The sequence below is a fragment of the Bos taurus genome, chromosome 16 (assembly GCF_002263795.3).
Source record: "Bos taurus isolate L1 Dominette 01449 registration number 42190680 breed Hereford chromosome 16, ARS-UCD2.0, whole genome shotgun sequence".
NCBI classification, from domain to species: Eukaryota; Metazoa; Chordata; class Mammalia; order Artiodactyla; family Bovidae; genus Bos; species Bos taurus.
Window position 1 is genome coordinate 73,501,890 of NC_037343.1, and position 17,250 is coordinate 73,519,139.

At 48.0% G+C, this 17,250-nt stretch overlaps 1 protein-coding gene across 1 annotated transcript; it reads left to right on the forward strand.

Moving 5' to 3' along the window:
* Positions 1-270: 270 nt before the first annotated feature.
* On the forward strand, positions 271-16,643 carry IRF6 (interferon regulatory factor 6). The gene is given in 10 exon segments (NM_001076934.2): positions 271-433; positions 4,586-4,668; positions 5,187-5,368; positions 9,107-9,311; positions 10,385-10,494; positions 10,497-10,512; positions 12,848-13,006; positions 14,072-14,464; positions 15,178-15,296; positions 15,919-16,643. Coding segments are annotated over 8 exon segments (1,401 nt in total). The 5' UTR covers positions 271-433; positions 4,586-4,668; positions 5,187-5,194; the 3' UTR covers positions 16,144-16,643.
* The last annotated feature ends 607 nt before the right edge of the window (positions 16,644-17,250 follow it).

The following is a 17,250-nucleotide window of genomic DNA, read 5'->3' on the forward strand; positions in this document are numbered from 1 at the left end:
CGAGGGGTCAGGTCGAGACCTGAATCCTGGCGTTTACTTTCTCAGCCTGAATAAGAAGCAGGGCAGGGCGGTGGGGAAGGCGCTGCGAGGGCCTGGGCCCCCCAGGAACAGAGTATCATATTTATCGCGACCCGCCAATCCCGGATGTGGGGGCGTGGCCACACCTGGGAGGCGGGCCTACACCTGGGAGGCGGGGCCGGACGGCGGAGGTGGGGGCCGCGGCGTCCCCGGGCGGGGCGCTGACGTGAGCCTAGCGCACCTGGGCCGGGCAGGTAAGGGCCGGCGCGGGGCGGGGAGCGGAGCCCGCAATCCCTACCAGCGCACAGCCAGGCGTTGCTCGCCCTACGGGTCGAGGAGCGCGGTGGCGGCGGTGATCGTACCTGGGGACTTGGTTCGGAGGGACGTTCGCTTCTGGCAGCCGGATTGAAGACAGGTGGGAACGCCAAAGTCCGGAGACTAGCTTGGGGAAGGGAGGGCACGCCCGCTGGTGAAGGGTCCCCTCCAGAGCCTGCAGGGGTGAGGAGAGCTTGCTTAGGGACATCCGTGCGTCGGCCGATGTCCTCTAGGGCTGGGTGCCCGTCCCTGTGGCCCAGGTGGCTACTGGATGGTCAGTCCCAGCTTGGGATCGCCGGACCCTTCCCCACCCCTCGCTTCGGTCCACTTCCTTTCCCTCCCCGCCCAGCGGGAGTGCGCGGCTCCCAGCCTCCACCCACCCACCGTCGGGGCGCGCTACGGCGCCTCCACCCCTCTGGTCCTACCGGCTCGCCACTCCGCCGGCCCTCGCTGCCCACAGAGGGGATTTCCCAGGCCGGCCACCCGGCCAGCCGGCCCTTGATCTTGGTGGGTGTTTTGGAAAATTGCGGGTCGGGGCAACCAGTAGCTTCGGCCAGTTTGTTTTCTCTCCTGGAATTTGTTTAGCACCGTCAGGCCCCTCGCCCTGGGCCTGGGAGACACCCGCGGATTTCCAAGTAGCCAAATGAGGTGCTGAGGAGGGTGGCGCCGGGTGTGGTTGCTCTGGGGGTGAGGCTCTCTTCGCCTGAAGGGGCTGGAGGGCGGGTGTGGAGAAGTGGGGAAAGTCTTCCAGGCTGGGCTGGAAAGCAGGCCCGGGGTGCCACTGTTCACAGGGAGCCTGCTGTGTGGTAAAGGGGTCATCCCGACGCGCCCCTGCTCTCTTGGTGGCTGTCAAAAGTGGAAGCCAGGAAGGGAGAGGAAGAAGGCGCGTTTGAGCAGGGGTTGGTGACGGCGGGGTGCCGACCCAGAACAGTACTTTAGGCTTAGATGTTTGTATAACACTTGACACCAGCACCCCATACAGGGTCGCTAGCTCTCTCCAGCCCCCAACTTCAATCAAGCAGCGGGGAAGGGCATAGGAATCATGGGTAGAGGTTCAGAATTTACCCCTAAACAGGGCTGAACTAAATGGAGGAAAGACTGGGGAACTCGGAAGATGGCATTTCAGGTCCCTCCAGGAGGAGGGAGGAAAAAAGCAGGACCATCGCCTGAGGCCTGTCTGCAGGAAATGAGAGTGAGTGTGTTTTACTCTGAGCAAAATCATTGACAGCTGAGTCTCGGCTTCAGGGTGTTCCTGGAAAGTAGTCCGGGCAGGGGCTGCAGAGATGGCAGTGCGGGTGTTTCTAGGGGGCCTGTTCCCTGGACTGGGGGTGTGAGAGAGGACAGTTCATGCCCTGGGGAGGCTGAAAGCATCTGTGCTCAGGGCCCAGAGTGAGGAGAGTGATTGGGTGAGCATCTTTGTTCTGTGGCTGGTTGAATACCTGTTGGAGACTCAGGCCTTGAATTTTGCTATGATGGCGGCTAGAGATAACCAGAGCTGAATTCAACTAGGCAAGTGTTGTTCTGTGGGCCTTGGGATTTGGGTGGCAAGAGTGTTTTGAAAGAAAACTTTGGTTTAGGTGTGTTTAAGGGTGGGTGTCGTGCAGTCTCCTCCCTAAGCACTTCACTGGCCCTCTGTGCTGCTTGGATCTTTGTCGATGTTTTTGGTTTACTCTCTTGGTGTACAGAAGAAGGGAGAGACTTGGAGGGCTGGGTGCAGTGCCAGGTTATGGTACAGCACACTCTGACTCAGAAGTACTGGGTCCAGGCCCCAGACAAAACACTTTACTGTGCCTCAGTTAACCCAGCTGTAAAATAGGGATGATAACAACACTACTTCTAGATCATGAGGATGAGGTCAGACACATTAAGTAAAAGCGTGCATGAAAACTATAAAGCCTATGTAGATATAGAGGATTGTTGTTACCATGGTTTCTATTAGCTGAAGGCCATCATCTTTTTTACCTCCCAGTGGCCAAGAAATGTCTTAGCTTCCTGTGGTTAAAAAAAAACATATATATATTACTTGTAGTGTTCTGGTTTTAAGTTATGAATCAAAACATGTCATTGTAGGAAAATGTGAATCATAAAAGTATGTAGGGAAGCGTGAAAGTCACCCACAATCCTACCATCGCTAAGGTAACTACTGGGGTAACGACTAAGAACTTCTCGTTGCATCGATATCTTATTTCTACCCCCTTTAAAAATTCTATGTGCATATATTCACAAGTGCATGTTACGTTACAAGATGGAAGAGATACTACCCAGTCAATATTGTATGATGCCTTTTCCCTCTTAAGTACATATATAAAGATTTTCCTAAATCCAATAAAAATTCTTCAGATGCCTCAATGTTAATAGCTGCTAGATGCTGCAGCCTATGAATGTCTGATTAGCTGTTTTCCCCTGCTATTTTGGTTGCCTCCCAATTTTCCCTCTCTGCCTTTTTTTGTAGTCTTATTTACTGGGTGGCAGGTGGAGATACTGGTCAGCTTTGAGAAGATGGGGAGGGTTAGCTGTGATGGAGGTGGGGCAGGGAGGAGGAGGCTGGGCAGGGTTGCCCCTGCGTGCTGCCATCTTGGGAGAATGCTGAGAACACAGGGTTCTAGATCTTAATCACGGATCTCTATGGGTGGCTACTTCTCCCTCCCCATCACTCTGTGTGCAGTTCCTTGTGTTGGCTTGATTGCCTTAATTTTTTTCATGATGTGCCGTGGATCAACTAGGAGGAACTCTCTTCTTCAAAGCCTGCAATCCTTCAAGGGGTGGATTTCACATGTCTGCCAGTCCTAGACACAGGACTGACCATATTACAGTAAGTGTGTTAGTCGCTCAGTTGTGTCCAACTCTTTGTGACCCCATGGACTCTAGCCCGCCAGGCTCCTCTGCCCATGAGATTTCCCAGGTAAGAATACTGGAGTGGGTTGCCATTCCCTCTCCAGGGGATCTTTCTGACCCAGGGATCGAACCTGGGTCTCCCACGTTGCAAGCAGATTCTTGACCTCCTGAGCCACCAGGGAACAGTATAGGAGGGCTGACCATATTGCAGTAGATCTTCTCAAAAGCCCCTTACTAGGTTGGACCCGTTTGCCATCCATTTCCGGTTCTCTTGGTTCTTCCTTCGCCCCATCCCCCCCCATCATCACAGGCCAGAACTGAAGAAGGGAAGGCTAGAACTTGCCCTGCGGAGGATATGCATTCCCTCCTACCTTATAAGGTAAATGTTCTCCGGGGTTTGATAGCTTGATTTGCTGCCCTATGGAGCAACCTACCTCAAGGCCAAGAACTTGGGGGTAGAGGGCACTTGAACACCCCATGCCACCTCGCCTGCCCACGCCTGCCCACGCCTGCCCACGGGGAGCTCTGCTCCCAGGGGGGCAGGTTTCAGTTGCAGGGCTTGGTAATTGGGTCAGAAGGCTCAGGTGAGGGCAGGCGCTGCTTTGCTCTTAAAGTGCCGGTGACCCAGCTGGGTTTGCGTTTTCCCATTTGTTTGCAGGCTGGCCTGGGAAAGACGTGACGCATTAGGGGCCACCCCCTCAGCTAAGCTCCTCTGAGGGGGAGATTTAAGCTGACTCAACTGGTTTGATTTCTGAACCACAGCCCCGGTGGGAATCTTTCTGGGTGGGAAGGTGACTTATTTATCTTCCTTTTCTCAGGTTCTTGTGGGGTTTGAGCAATTCCAGTGTGGATTTCTTCAGGCAGTCTGATGAAAACATTGTGTTTAATAACTGACCTCGCGCTTGTCACACGGTAGCTGACGAACAAATATTTGTTGAATGAACGTTGTTTTGCAGGCATCAGTTTCTCACGTGAAAGTAAAAACAAAGTGAGATAAGAACACCAAAAAAAAAAAAGTCTAAATGCAACATCCCAGGCAAGCAGTTCTCCAGGGATTGCTCTTTCCTGTAGACACCCAGTTGGGACAGGCCTTTGTTTCCCCCGATGGCACCAAATGTTATCTGCTAGGCTGTGCTGAGCCCTTCTATTTTTATGAGGATCAATTGCAGACTTTACCCAGGCTGGCTCCTGTAGCCAATCAGTTCCACTCAGCCTCTGTGGGGGAGATAAACAGACCTAGGTAAGGAGGCTGTCCTAACAGTAGGGAGCGTGTCTCATGACTGTTTTTCGGACTTTAGGGTTAGGCACTGTGATATTTGATTATTCCGGGGCTTCTGAGCTCAGTTACAGAGCACTGGATTGTTCTAGGGATAACCTGCTCACACTCCCCTTCCCCCCCTTTCCCCGCCCTGTACAGAACCTTTGGGTGGCTCAGAGCAAGGAAACCTGACTTGAGGCGCAGCTCTCAGATTCCTGTGGATACACTGCCTGCTCATCTATGTGAGTGAGGACTTTGCAACCAGGACCCACCCCTTTGCCTGCTTCTCTCTCATCACGATGCTGTCATTCCGTAGTTGTCTAAAAAAAGAGCGCGCGCTTCAGGTTCTTGTCTATCCTTTGCTGTTTCCATAACTTTTTTCTTCCCTCTCCTAAGATGAGATTGAAAAGGGCAATTTCCCTTCTGTTCTCTTGGTACTTCAGGAAGGACTGTGTTCCAGCAGGGATGACATCATCTTTTTATTTTTCTGCCTCAGGATTTAAATAGAAGAAATGTGATCTACTTACATGATAAGTCTGATTTGGCTGGAGCATGAAAAATAAATGGCTTTGGAATAAGAATCAAAAGAACCTTTTAACCTCTTTTCTTTTCTTCCCCACCTGGCACAGTTTATTCCCATATTTAGTTTCTTTGCTGTAATCTAATGAAACTGTAGCTCTATCATAGGGGCACAGTGGCTGGGAACTTTTCCCAGGGGCTGGCCTAATTCTCCTCTCCCCACTTCTCCCCTTCCCCCCAGCCCAGATCATGGCCCTCCACCCCCGCAGAGTTCGGCTGAAGCCCTGGCTGGTGGCCCAAGTGGATAGTGGTCTGTACCCAGGGCTCATCTGGCTACACAGGGACTCCAAACGCTTCCAGATCCCCTGGAAACATGCCACCCGGCACAGCCCCCAGCAAGAGGAGGAAAACACCATTTTCAAGGTAAAGGTCTTCTTTTACGGTCTCACTCGAAACGTTTTCCAGTTCTCAGGCCTTTCTGGTTTTTATTGTCTTGTTTTCAATTTTGGCGTGAAGAAGGTGCTAGATCCAAGATGCTGAGGCAGCAGAATGTCGTTGATGCGGGTGGGGGGACAGACTTAGCAGGCAGAGTGATTTCTCTTGTTGGGGCATGTCTGTTATTACGGTCGAGGCCGTTTGTTCTTTCCCATCGGTCCAAGGTACTCAGCTCACATCCCAAGGGATGGCACGTGTGACTGGCTATGCTCCTGCTAATTGCCTGTATGCTGAGGCTGTTCTAGAGCTCTGGAGGGTCAGCCAGCAGTCAGTCTTTCATTCACTCAAGGTTCTTGCTCTGGCCTGGAAATGGCTATCCAGACCCAGGCAGAACTGCTGAGTTCTGCCTGGTAGCAGGTAGCAGGCTCCTAACAGCCTGTAGAATGGGTGTTGAGGGCCCTCTGCAAGTTTCTTTTGGAATTAAAACATTTTGCCTCATCCACCTATGCATGCGTGCTCTGTCGTGTCTGACTTTTTGCGACCCCATGGACTATAGCCCTCCAGGCTCCTCTGTCTATGGGATTTTTTCCAGGCAAGAGTATTGGAGTGGGTCACCATTTCCTCTTCCAGGGGATCTTCCCAACCCAGAGATCGAACCCCTGTCTCCTTCATTGGAAGGCAGGTTCTTTACCCCTGAGCCATCTTAAAAAAATGAAAGGTGATTTAATTACAGGTTTTTATTCTACAAATGTTTTCTTAACTAAAGAATAGCTTGGATGTGAGAGTTATTTTGCTTAACTGAAAACAAGATTGAATCACGTAACACTTTATAAAATGTGAGTGAAACCAAAATCTAAGATGGAAGTCAGTGAGAAGGTAGTTGTGGGAAGGGCTATTATGTGGTTTGTAACTCTGGAGCCTGTGCCTCCACTCCAGACCGACTTCTCTGTGCTGGTCAGTCTTCTGTCTCTTGAGTAACTTTAGTTCCTGCACCTCCAAAACACGGAGAAATGAGTTTCTCCATTTTTTCCCTGACTAGCAGCTGGAAGTCAAGTGAAATCCAGTCTCTATTCTGAACCTCTAAAGATTGATGCCCCAGGTTCTGGCTGAGATTGGGCCAGGAGAGGTGGACTCATACCTCAAAGGAGAGCCATCCTAGAACCGTTCTATTGGGTACAGAGACAAGAGGTAGAGAAAAAAATTGGCCTGTGAATACTTACAAAGTAAATCAGTGCTTTTAATTTAAAAATTTAATAATGATATAAAAGTGGTAAGGAAACCATCTGGAAACCAGCACCAATTATTGGAGCTGGCATCAAGGAGGATGGGCCTGGTCTGGCCTCTTGCCTTGGCCTGCAGCCGGACTTGTTACTGAAGTGCCTGATGGTGGCTGGCCATGGGGAAAGAGGCTGGTTCCCGAAGGTTCCACTCACGAGAATGTTCTGAATCCTTAGGGCTTGAGGAAAAGGTGGCTGCGTGCAGCTGCTCTGTCCTAGTTATATCTGTGCATCTGTTTGCGGCATGCTAAGGGGAGGTCTGGGTGTCAGGAGGAGAATGAGGGTGCCTTCAAAGATCCCAAGCTCTGGCAGGCCTTTGGCAGCATAAGGGTGTCGAGGTGATGACCAGAATTAAGAGGGTATCTGCTCCACACTCTAGGAGTATTATCTCATTTAGTTCTCGATGATGCTGAAAAGAGGATGTTACCCTCCTGTTGTAGATGTAAAAGCTGAATCTCAGAGGGGCTACGTAACTTGCCCAAATCACATAGTGGTGGGGCCAGGATTTGAATCCAGGCCTATCTGCTGCCCCTCCATTATCAGACAGCCCTTTCTGACCAGGAGCTGTGAGTCCCGGCTTCAGATCCCACTACCGGCACTCGCGTGTGTGGTCTCGAACAAGTCACATAATCTCTCTGGGCTTTAGCTTCCCCTTCGGTAAAATCAGGATAAAACCAGTCTTGCCTGCCTCATGAGATTGTTGTGAGAATTGAGTGAAATAAACGTCTAGAAAGGGACTCATAAATTGCCATAAAAATGCAGAGACTGTGTCTGTTTTTGGAAGAGAAATAGGGACCTGCCCGGTGACCAGAATCTCAGAATGGGTTTGAACATGGGTTGTTTATGAAGACAATGGCTGTCACGTGGTGGATACCACCCTCTGCTGCATCAGCCTCAGGTCCTCCACAGGGTCTGAATGGGCCCAGGAGCGAGGCTGTGCTGTGAGCAGAAAAGGCTCTGGGTTAGTCTGGCTGCTCTCCATGGAGAGGCAGGGATTCAGGGAGCCACAGAAATTTGCAGACCTGTGCCAAAGTCAGCACTGCCCAAGCCAGCTGAGTGGGGCCAGAAGTGAGCGGACCTGGAGGTCAAACAAATGGAGGGGAAAATAGGGAGAGGTAGCCGCCAGGCACCGCCAGGTGCAACTGGAGATAGGACTCTCTGGACACTGGGGGCCAGTGAGGTGGAGATCGCCTACCCGGGGCTGGATGCAATGGAGCCTGCTACGCTGAGGGCAGTAGCCTTGTCAGCTCCCTTCACTCCATACTGCACAGCAAGGAGGGGAGCCCCCTCCGGCCCCAGAAGAGGGTAGGAAAAAGTGAGTGCATCAGAGGATAAGGATTCAGGTTGGCTATTGGAAGAAGCTTCCTCGTGACTGTGAGGCTCTGCAGGGAATGACTGAGAGAGACCAGAGTACTCAGAGGACAAGGCAGAAAAACTCCGTCTGGGCTTGAGGAAGAAGTCCACAGTCAGGATTGGAGGCGGGGAGGTGGGCTGGACGAGCGACGGGCCCTGTCAGCTTGAACAGGCTGCTGTGTGCTTCCCGATCTTGAGTCCTCAGCAGACGACACCCCCGTTTTCTGCACCAGGACGTACTAGACAGGCCTGAAGAAAGCATGGACATGGAGAATATGTTCACGGTGGGGAAGGGCGGATAGCCCATGAAGCAGAAAGCTGATGCCTCTTAGACCTGGAAACTGAAAACCAGAGCGGCGAGGCCACAGTGGTTTTGGCCCAGGCCACCAGCCACTGGTGTTTCCAGAGAAATGTTCCCAATGTGGGAGTTTGAGAAAGTAGGGAAAGGCAGGCAGTGTGAGTTTATTAGGACTTGAGGCCCTCCGCCGCCCGCTGCGGCGAGTTGAAATTCTCAGAGTGCGTGTCCTGCCCTCCCGCAGGCTATTTTAGTCCTAAAGGCGCTTGGTTTCTGCAGTTATTTGTGCATCAGATTGAAGATGGAAGGGGAGGGACAGCAAGACCACACGCTTCAAATCATATGCCATCTTCCTTTTTATTCTTGTTATATAAGCAACTCATGTCAAAAAAATTAAGTAAAACAAATTATCTGCATTCCTGCTTTCAAAGTTACCATTAGTATCTTAGTGTATATTTGTTTCAGATGTTTCTTTATTTTCAGCCCTTCATTATGGCCATTGTAGTCACCAACTGGCACCAATGCTTGAGATAAGGCTCCTCTTTGCACAAGGTTATATTTGCATCTGGTTTAATCTCACTCCGGCCCTCCCTCGCCTGGTCCGTCAAGGTGGTGCTTCCTGCTGCAGCCTCTGTACACTGGGGTTGGTCCTCCAAGGTGGTGCTCCCTGCTGCAGCCTCTGTACACTGGGGTTGGGCCAGGCAGGCCCACGTGTGTCCGTGCCTGCATGCGGGAGGGTGGGCACACTTTGCAGCGTGTCTGGGCAACAGCAGGCATTCACTGCAGTTTCCTGTTTTTCAGGCCTGGGCTGTGGAGACAGGGAAGTACCAGGAAGGGGTAGATGACCCCGACCCAGCTAAATGGAAGGCCCAGCTCCGCTGTGCTCTCAACAAGAGCAGAGAATTCAACCTGATGTATGATGGCACCAAGGAGGTGCCCATGAACCCAGTGAAGATATATCAAGTGTGTGACATCCCCCAGCCCCAGGGCTCGATCATTAACCCAGGTGAGGCCCCAGCTGCTGGGGAGAAGGTGGACAGTGTGCTGGGTTCCTGGCTAGACCCTTCAAGAGATAGTCGACTTGAAAATTGCCTTGCTTAGAATGTTTATGACTGCTGAACAAGAAATTCTGTCGCTGGAAAGGCTCAGAGAACAAAAGATATAAACTCACCAAGGTGTTCCTGCTCACTTAGTGGAACACTGAAGCCTTAGAAAATGGAGGGAGCATAGAGTTCTGTAAAAATAGCTTCTCTCTGGGCTCAACACTGAGAAGAGAGGCCAGGTAGTTTAGAAGGAGGAGGGATTAAAACTTGGAAGGTCTGAGTTCTAAACCTAGTTCTTTTCACTTCGCTACCATGGGACTTTGAATCAAGTCCTTTGACCTTTTGAGCCTCAGTTTCTTTCATTATAAAACCTGGGCTCTCATCTTTCCTGCCTATTTCAAAGGCTGTTCTAAGAATCAATTAACATGACATTCTAAAAGCTGATAAGTTCTCTTTATAAATGATGGGTGGATGTCATTGAATTTGTAGGGTAAGATCCAACTGCTACTGCTAAGTCACTTCAGTCGTGTCCAACTCTGTGCGACCCCATAGACGGCAGCCCACCAGGCTCCTCCATCTCTGGGATTCTCCAGGCAAAATCACTGGAGAGCCAGATGATTTAGACTTGACCTCCAGTGAATCTAGGGAGGCCCTGCCATGAGGGAAGGTTCTGTTGTCACATTAAGTTTACAAAGGAGAGAAGCTGCGATCCTTGGGTCCTTAAAAGGGATGTTAATGCATCAAAGTAGGTTTAGAGTAGAAGTTAAAAGTTTTCTAGGAGAAGGGAATAGGGTGTGCAGCTCCTGGATAGTGGGGGGGGATGAGAGCTTACATTAGCGTTCTAGAGAAGGAGCTGGAAGGTGGGGGTGGTGAACACCTTCGGTCCCCACACTTTGGCTAGGGCATTGGGGGTGCACGCTGAACCCCAGGAGCCTCTGTGCTGGCAGTGGCTAGCTTGAACAGTGGGTCAGCTACCAGGATGACAGTGAAAAGTGAGTGGCTTGCTTGTGGGCTTGTGTGTCTGTTTTTTGGGAAGGATCCACTGGGTCTGCTCCTTGGGATGAGAAAGACAATGATGTGGATGAAGAAGATGAGGAAGATGAGCTGGACCAGTCACAGCACCACGTCCCCATTCAGGACACCTTCCCTTCCTGAACATCAATGGTGAGTGGGGTGATGGAGGGGTGCGGAGGGGTGAAGAGGAGGTAAGGGGCTTTTGTTTTGCAACTGTTGACACTATATCGACCGCTGCCCTAGGAGCAGTGACTGGACCCTGTGGCCAGGCTGCCAGTCTGTTAGCAAGTAGGGGTCATAGGCAAAGGAATTCCTAGGCCCAGTTATCCCTGTGGGGGTGGCTTCTAGGCATAGAGAGCATCTTCTGAGTCTTATGTGATAATTCAGAGAAATTAAAAAATGAAATTCATTCTCAATCGTGCATACAAATATACCAGCTGTTATAAATTTTGCTGATTTCCTTCAGGTCAAAGTGCAGATATCATTTTCATGAATTGTAGGCCAATTCTTCTGGTGTTTGTCTTGCTATAAATTTTCTGTCACTCCCTTAACAGGGTCTACTCTGCTAAGACTGTATCATGGGACCCTTGTGGCTTCTACAGCTCTTAATACTAGGCTCTGATAAAATTTATCTACTAGAGAGACTTTTATCTTTTTTTTTTTTTTAACCTTTTGAATTCAGCTTCCCAGGAAAAATGAGTTGAGAGGTTTGAGGGTCACTGTGTGACAGAGCAGGTACTGCATTTTCCGTTGTACCGAGGATTCTCAAACACAGGGCGAATTGTTCTTCTGCAGCATCTTTGCTTGAACTTTCCACTGACACGCTCCTAGTCACGTGACTTGCATTCAGTTGAGCAGCTTTTCACTGCCTTTCTAAGTTCCATCTGGCTGTGCGTGTGTGCTAAGTTGCTTCAGTCTTTGCGGCTCCATGGACTGTAGCCCACCAGGCTCCTCTGTCCATGGGATTGTCCAGATAAGAATCCTGGAGTGGGTTGCCATGCCTCCTCCAGGGGATCTTCCCAATCCAGGGATTGAACCCGAATCTCTTATGTCTCCTGCATTGGCAGGCAAGTTTTTTTTTTTTTTTTTTTTTACCACTAGTGCTACCTGGCTGCTATGGGTCAAATGAGATAATTTTGCCACCTAGAAAATTCAGTATGGCAAGATGATTCCTTTAGGATTTTGGAATACCGTACTCTAGATGATGCCCCTTCCTCGGAGAGTCAAGAAATGACTCTTACCTGTCTGCTTGTCTTCCTTCACTTACCCTGTCATTTATAACTTTGCAACCAAGTGATGAGTAAAGACAGTCATCATAGAGCTCGCTCAGGCTAATATTGCCACAGCTACATTCCCATTTAGTGAAATTTTAAGATTTGGACATTTGGAAACGTGAGATCCTTTCCCAAATCCTTGGCTGACTCATTCTGTTCTTCTCACCCCTTAAAAGGATACAACTCATTTCCAAGATATATATACTTTTTTTTTTTACTATTTAAAAAATGTTTTTCTGATTTCCTATTTGTTTTCATGTCTTATTCAAGATTCTGTTCTGTGGCCTTATGTTACGGGCCACCTTGGGTCCTTTATGGAAACATGTGAACATATATTAAAAACGAAAGTAAAATGGGCACATAGATTTAACCAGACTTGTACACAAAGGATCAAAGAAACATTAACCTCTGTGATGTCAGAGCTGTTGGGCAGAGAAAGAAGAGTTGTTGAAGAATAGATGCATAAAAGGTGAGGTTAGGAGGAGAAATCTGAAAACTTTGGAGTGAGCCAACTTTGACAATAGCAGGGAAATAGCATGGGTTTTTCATTCTCTCAAGTTCTTTTCACTTTGCTACTATGGGACTTAAAATCAAGTCATTTGACCTTTTGAGCCTCAGTTTCTTTAATTGGATACTTTGGAATAAATAATACTCTTACATGGTTTAAATTCATAATGTTACAAAAAGGAAATCAGCTGAAAGATTTTCCTTCCATCCTTTCTCTAAACAGTTCCTTTCCTGGAGGAGACAGATCTTACCAGTTTCTTGAGTATCCTTTTAGAAGTTTCATGCATATAAAGTATTTGTTTGTTTTTAAATGAATTTCTATGTATTAACACTCAAAGTTAATCAATCAGTTTAGTTGAGTTTATTTTACAGAAGACAACCAACTTCTATTTAATTGCTGGGCCCAAATTTTGCAACAGGGAACCTCACATTCATACCCATTCTAATTTAATCCCAGAGAAAACTCACTTGTCTGTTAGTCATCAGCAAATGTACATTGTCAGAATTATGAGTCGATGCAAGAACTCACAAGCAGTTATAGAAGCAGGAGAACCTTGTTTCTTTTTGGTGTTTGTTGGGGGCATTATTGATGGGCTGCTACACTGAGTTGTGGTCCAGTGTTAGACCTTTAAGGTTTTAGAGCCTCCAACCCAGGTGGTATGTGAGTGGTACCCCGCCAGCTCACCCACAGCTTTCCGTTTTAGGTTCTCCCATAGCACCAGCCAGTGTGGGCAACTGCAGTGTGGGCAACTGCAGCCCTGAAGCAGTGTGGCCCAAAACGGAGCCTCTGGAGATGGAAGTGCCTCAGGCGCCTATACAGCCTTTCTATAGCTCTCCAGAGCTGTGGATCAGCTCACTCCCAAGTAAGTAAGCCTCGGTTTCCTAACTGGATCTTCAGCTCCTATTATAGTCCATTTCCTGCCCCACCTTCTGCCTCCATTTCTTTGCCTTGTATAGAATAGTCCCCCAGGCAGCCTCTGTGTCTGGTTCCTGGCTGGCTGATGAGTCACTGGGGAAGAAGTAAAGAAACATTAGCCCATACCTGCTTGCCCAAGAAGATCCTCTGATTGGCTGCTGTGCAGCTCTGCATTACTCACCTCTTAGGTGGGTGGAAGGCCTGGGTTTATCAGTTTGCCTAGGATATTTGGGGACCAGGTTAGTTGTGGGAAAGGGAGGTTAATGACTGTGGATTTGGTCAAGGAGGCTCTTGGGTTTTGAGGGGCTTTAGGATCCAGAGAATCTCTCTTTCTGAATTGTGCACAAATCCATCTCAGTGAAGAATCAATGTCCTGCCTCTCCCTTTCACAATACACACGGTAGGGGGCGGGCCGGGGGTGGGGGGAAACTACCATTTTGTCCAAGAGGCTGATAGCTTTGGTAAGACCTATAGCGTTCAATAGACATTTGCTGAGTGAAAATTTACTTTGCTGTGAACTGTGTCCTTTTGTGATGTATTATTAGAACAGATCGACAGTGTGTGCTCATCTGTGTACTTTTCAGAAAGATGGCTTGGTATTTTTTATTGTCTCTCTGGTTTCTTTAAACAGTGAGTCAAAAATGACAACACAAACCAGATGCTGCCTTAGTCTTTTCAGCTCCTTCCAACGCCTGTTGATGTAAAGACTCAGTACAAAATGGGGAGACTAGGACCCAGAACTTTGGTTGGAGGAATTCTAGCTCTTAGGGAGTGGTGATTGAACCAAGATAGTATAGATGGACTCTGAACTGTTTGCTTCAAGGCAGCCTTTTGAGGGAATACTCCCAGGATATGTTGATGTCTCCCTGTGTTGCAGGAAGGATAACTATGCCAGTGGCCTTCCTGGACGCTGGCTGAAAGATGGCTTGATCCTAATGGACTTGCACGAGTCTTAGGGATGGACAGGCAGAGCAGTGGGGCAGGACTCTCACCGTCCCGTCTTACGTTGCAGTGACTGACCTGGACATCAAGTTTCAGTACCGTGGGAAGGAATATGGGCAGACCATGACCGTGAGCAACCCCCAAGGCTGCCGGCTCTTCTATGGGGACCTGGGTCCCATGCCTGACCAGGAGGAGCTCTTTGGTCCCGTCAGCCTGGAGCAGGTCAAGTTCCCGGGGCCAGAGCACATCACCAATGAGAAGCAGAAGCTGTTCACCAGCAAGCTGCTAGACGTCATGGATAGAGGACTGATCCTGGAGGTCAGCGGGCACGCCATCTACGCCATCAGGCTGTGCCAGTGCAAGGTGTACTGGTCTGGGCCATGTGCCCCATCACTTGTTGCCCCCAACCTGATTGAGAGACAAAAGAAGGTCAAACTGTTTTGTCTGGAAACGTTCCTGAGTGGTGAGTCTTTTTTCAGAGGATTGATGGGTGGGAACAGCTCCCTGCAAGTATGTCTTCCTTCTTCCTGCCCCGCCTCTCCTGGCTCTGCAAAGTTCTTAAAGAAACAGTTTCTTCAGCAAGAAGTCAAGGTAGAAGAGAACCTTGATTCTAAAAAATAAAAGTGACCGGGGCAGAAGGACGTTCCACTCCAAAGCTACATATTTGAAGCCAGTTTTAGGTTGGTTGTAGTTCCTTTGTTGGCAGAAGAGGGAGACAGCCTTTCATTGCTCCCCAGAGTCCACCAACTTATTTATCCTTCACTTTAGAAGGTGACCCTACTCATCATAATTGGTTAAACATATAGTCTTTTTGTTTGGGACATATTTGAGTGGCAAATTCAAGCAGGTATATTTAAGGAGAGGAATGAGATGTAAATTTTCCAGTGTGATTTGAACCCCAAGTCTAGTTTAAGTGGTATCCGATAAAACCCTCTAAAATGATGAAAATCTTCTATATTTGTGTAGTTTGGTATGTTAGTCTCTAGCCACATGTGGCTGTTGAGTATGTAGATGTTACTAATGTGACTAAGGAACCATTTACTTTTAGTGAATTTAAATGCAGTAGCCACATGTGGCAAGTGGCTACTATGCCAGACAACATAACATAAAAGCTGGTATTTACTGAATGGATATGGAATGACCCAGTATACCAAACTGCCCTCCCATGTTCTACAGATCTCATTGCCCACCAGAAAGGACAGATAGAGAAGCAGCCACCATTTGAAATCTACTTATGCTTCGGGGAAGAATGGCCAGATGGGAAACCCCAGGAAAGGAAACTCATCTTGGTTCAGGTGAGGAGATAAGTGTCAACAACTCTTTGCCTTTTTATCAATGCTTTAGCCCATAGGTCTGGGGTTGAGCTCTGAGTTGAGGGATCCATCAGCCTGTGTGCATTTTAATCCTATTAGATGGAGTAGCAACAAAGTTTTGTATATTGTACAGTAGAACCAGGCTGGAGAATAGAGGGTTGTCAAGGCAAATTACTGATTCACGGGAGACTTTGTTTTCTCACTGACTTTAGAGTCTTGCAGAAGCCTAATTTTAGAAGTCTTTTGAGCTACTTTAAGGACATATTCTGGAAAGTGGCAACAAGACCACTTGGGTTTGGCTGTGAACAGATGAAATTTGGGTAAAAGTCTTTGTCAATAAGCAGCTATTTATTTAGGTATGTGATGTGATGCTGCCTCTCGGTTCTTTACCTTCATCTGAACCAAATTCTAAAGTGAACCTTGGCAGGATAGTCCAGAGAGATAAAAGCATATTTTGTGTCTAGACATTAAAGTTGGGGACTTCCCCATGGCCTCACTAGTCCTTCCTTCAACCTTGGGTCCCTCCTGCTGGTTTTCTTTTTTTTTTTTTCTTTCTCTGAACTTTTTTCTCAGAGGATACCTGTGTGCTCTGTGTCCTGAACAGGTCATTCCGGTGGTGGCTCGGATGATCTATGAGATGTTTTCTGGTGACTTCACACGATCCTTTGACAGTGGCAGTGTCCGCCTGCAGATCTCAACTCCAGACATCAAGGATAACATCGTTGCTCAGCTGAAGCAGCTGTACCGCATCCTGCAAACCCAGGAAAGCTGGCAGCCTATGCAGCCCGCCCCCAGCATGCAATTGCCCACTACCCTGCCAGCCCAGTAATCATGAATGCCTTTTTTTTACAATATTGTACATATGAATATTTTTTATTTTTCAGATTTAACCAGCTTTCAAGCCTTTCTTCTTTCTAACAGCATTAGTAGTCTCTGACTCTCCAAGTATGTCTAGCTTTTAAAGTTGATTTAATTTATAAAAAAAATCACCCTTCATACTTTCCTCTTCTTCTTTAAACCTCCCAGTATAATGTAGTATCAATAGAAGGAGATTTAGCCTGGAGTCTGGACAACAGGGTTCTAACTGCAGCTTTGCTTCCAGGGGGGTGACCTTGAACCAAGTCATTTAACCTCTGGGCTTCATATTCGTTACTGTAAAGTGAAGGAGTTAGAATGATGCCTGAAATAATGCCAGCTTTAAGACTCTGACTTGATGACTTCATTCTATTTGTACAAGGCAAAACTGCCTAGAACAGAACCCTTCTGCCTTGTTCTTGCGCCATTTTTTTTTTTTTTTTTTGCTTTCATTAAAGTCCCCTGAAGCACTGATTTGTCCAGGATTGATCTCCGTTTGACCTGTTATGCTAGTATAGTAGGCTGGTTCCCTGATGGGGGAAGAAAGAGGGAGGGGTGCCAGCTGGTTGCTTAGGAACTAAGCTTGATATCTAAATAGAAATAGGTGCCAAAGTCTGAAAGTCACCCAGCTTGTGGAGTAAAAGCTCACAAATTGAGCTTCTAAAAGGAAGCTGTTGACATAGAAAAAGGTTAGGGATTCTGTGGTCAGGTGTTCAACTTGCTACCACATACAGGCATACCTCGGCGGTATTGCCAGGCTAGTTCCAAACCACCACAATAAGGTGAATATTGCCGTAAAGCAAGTCGTACAGATCTTTTGGTTTCCCAAGGCATATAAAAGTTATGTTTACATTATGGCGTAGTCTAAGTGTGCAATAGCAGTATATCTAAAAATACAAATGTGCGTACCTTAACTAAAAAATGGTAACCATCATCTGAGTCTTCAATGAGTCATAAAGTTTTTGCAAGCGTTACATCAAAGATCACTTATCACAGATCACCATAACAAAAAAAGAAGTTAAAGTATTGTGAGAATTACCAAAATGTCACACATAGACATGAAGTGAGCGAATACTGTTGG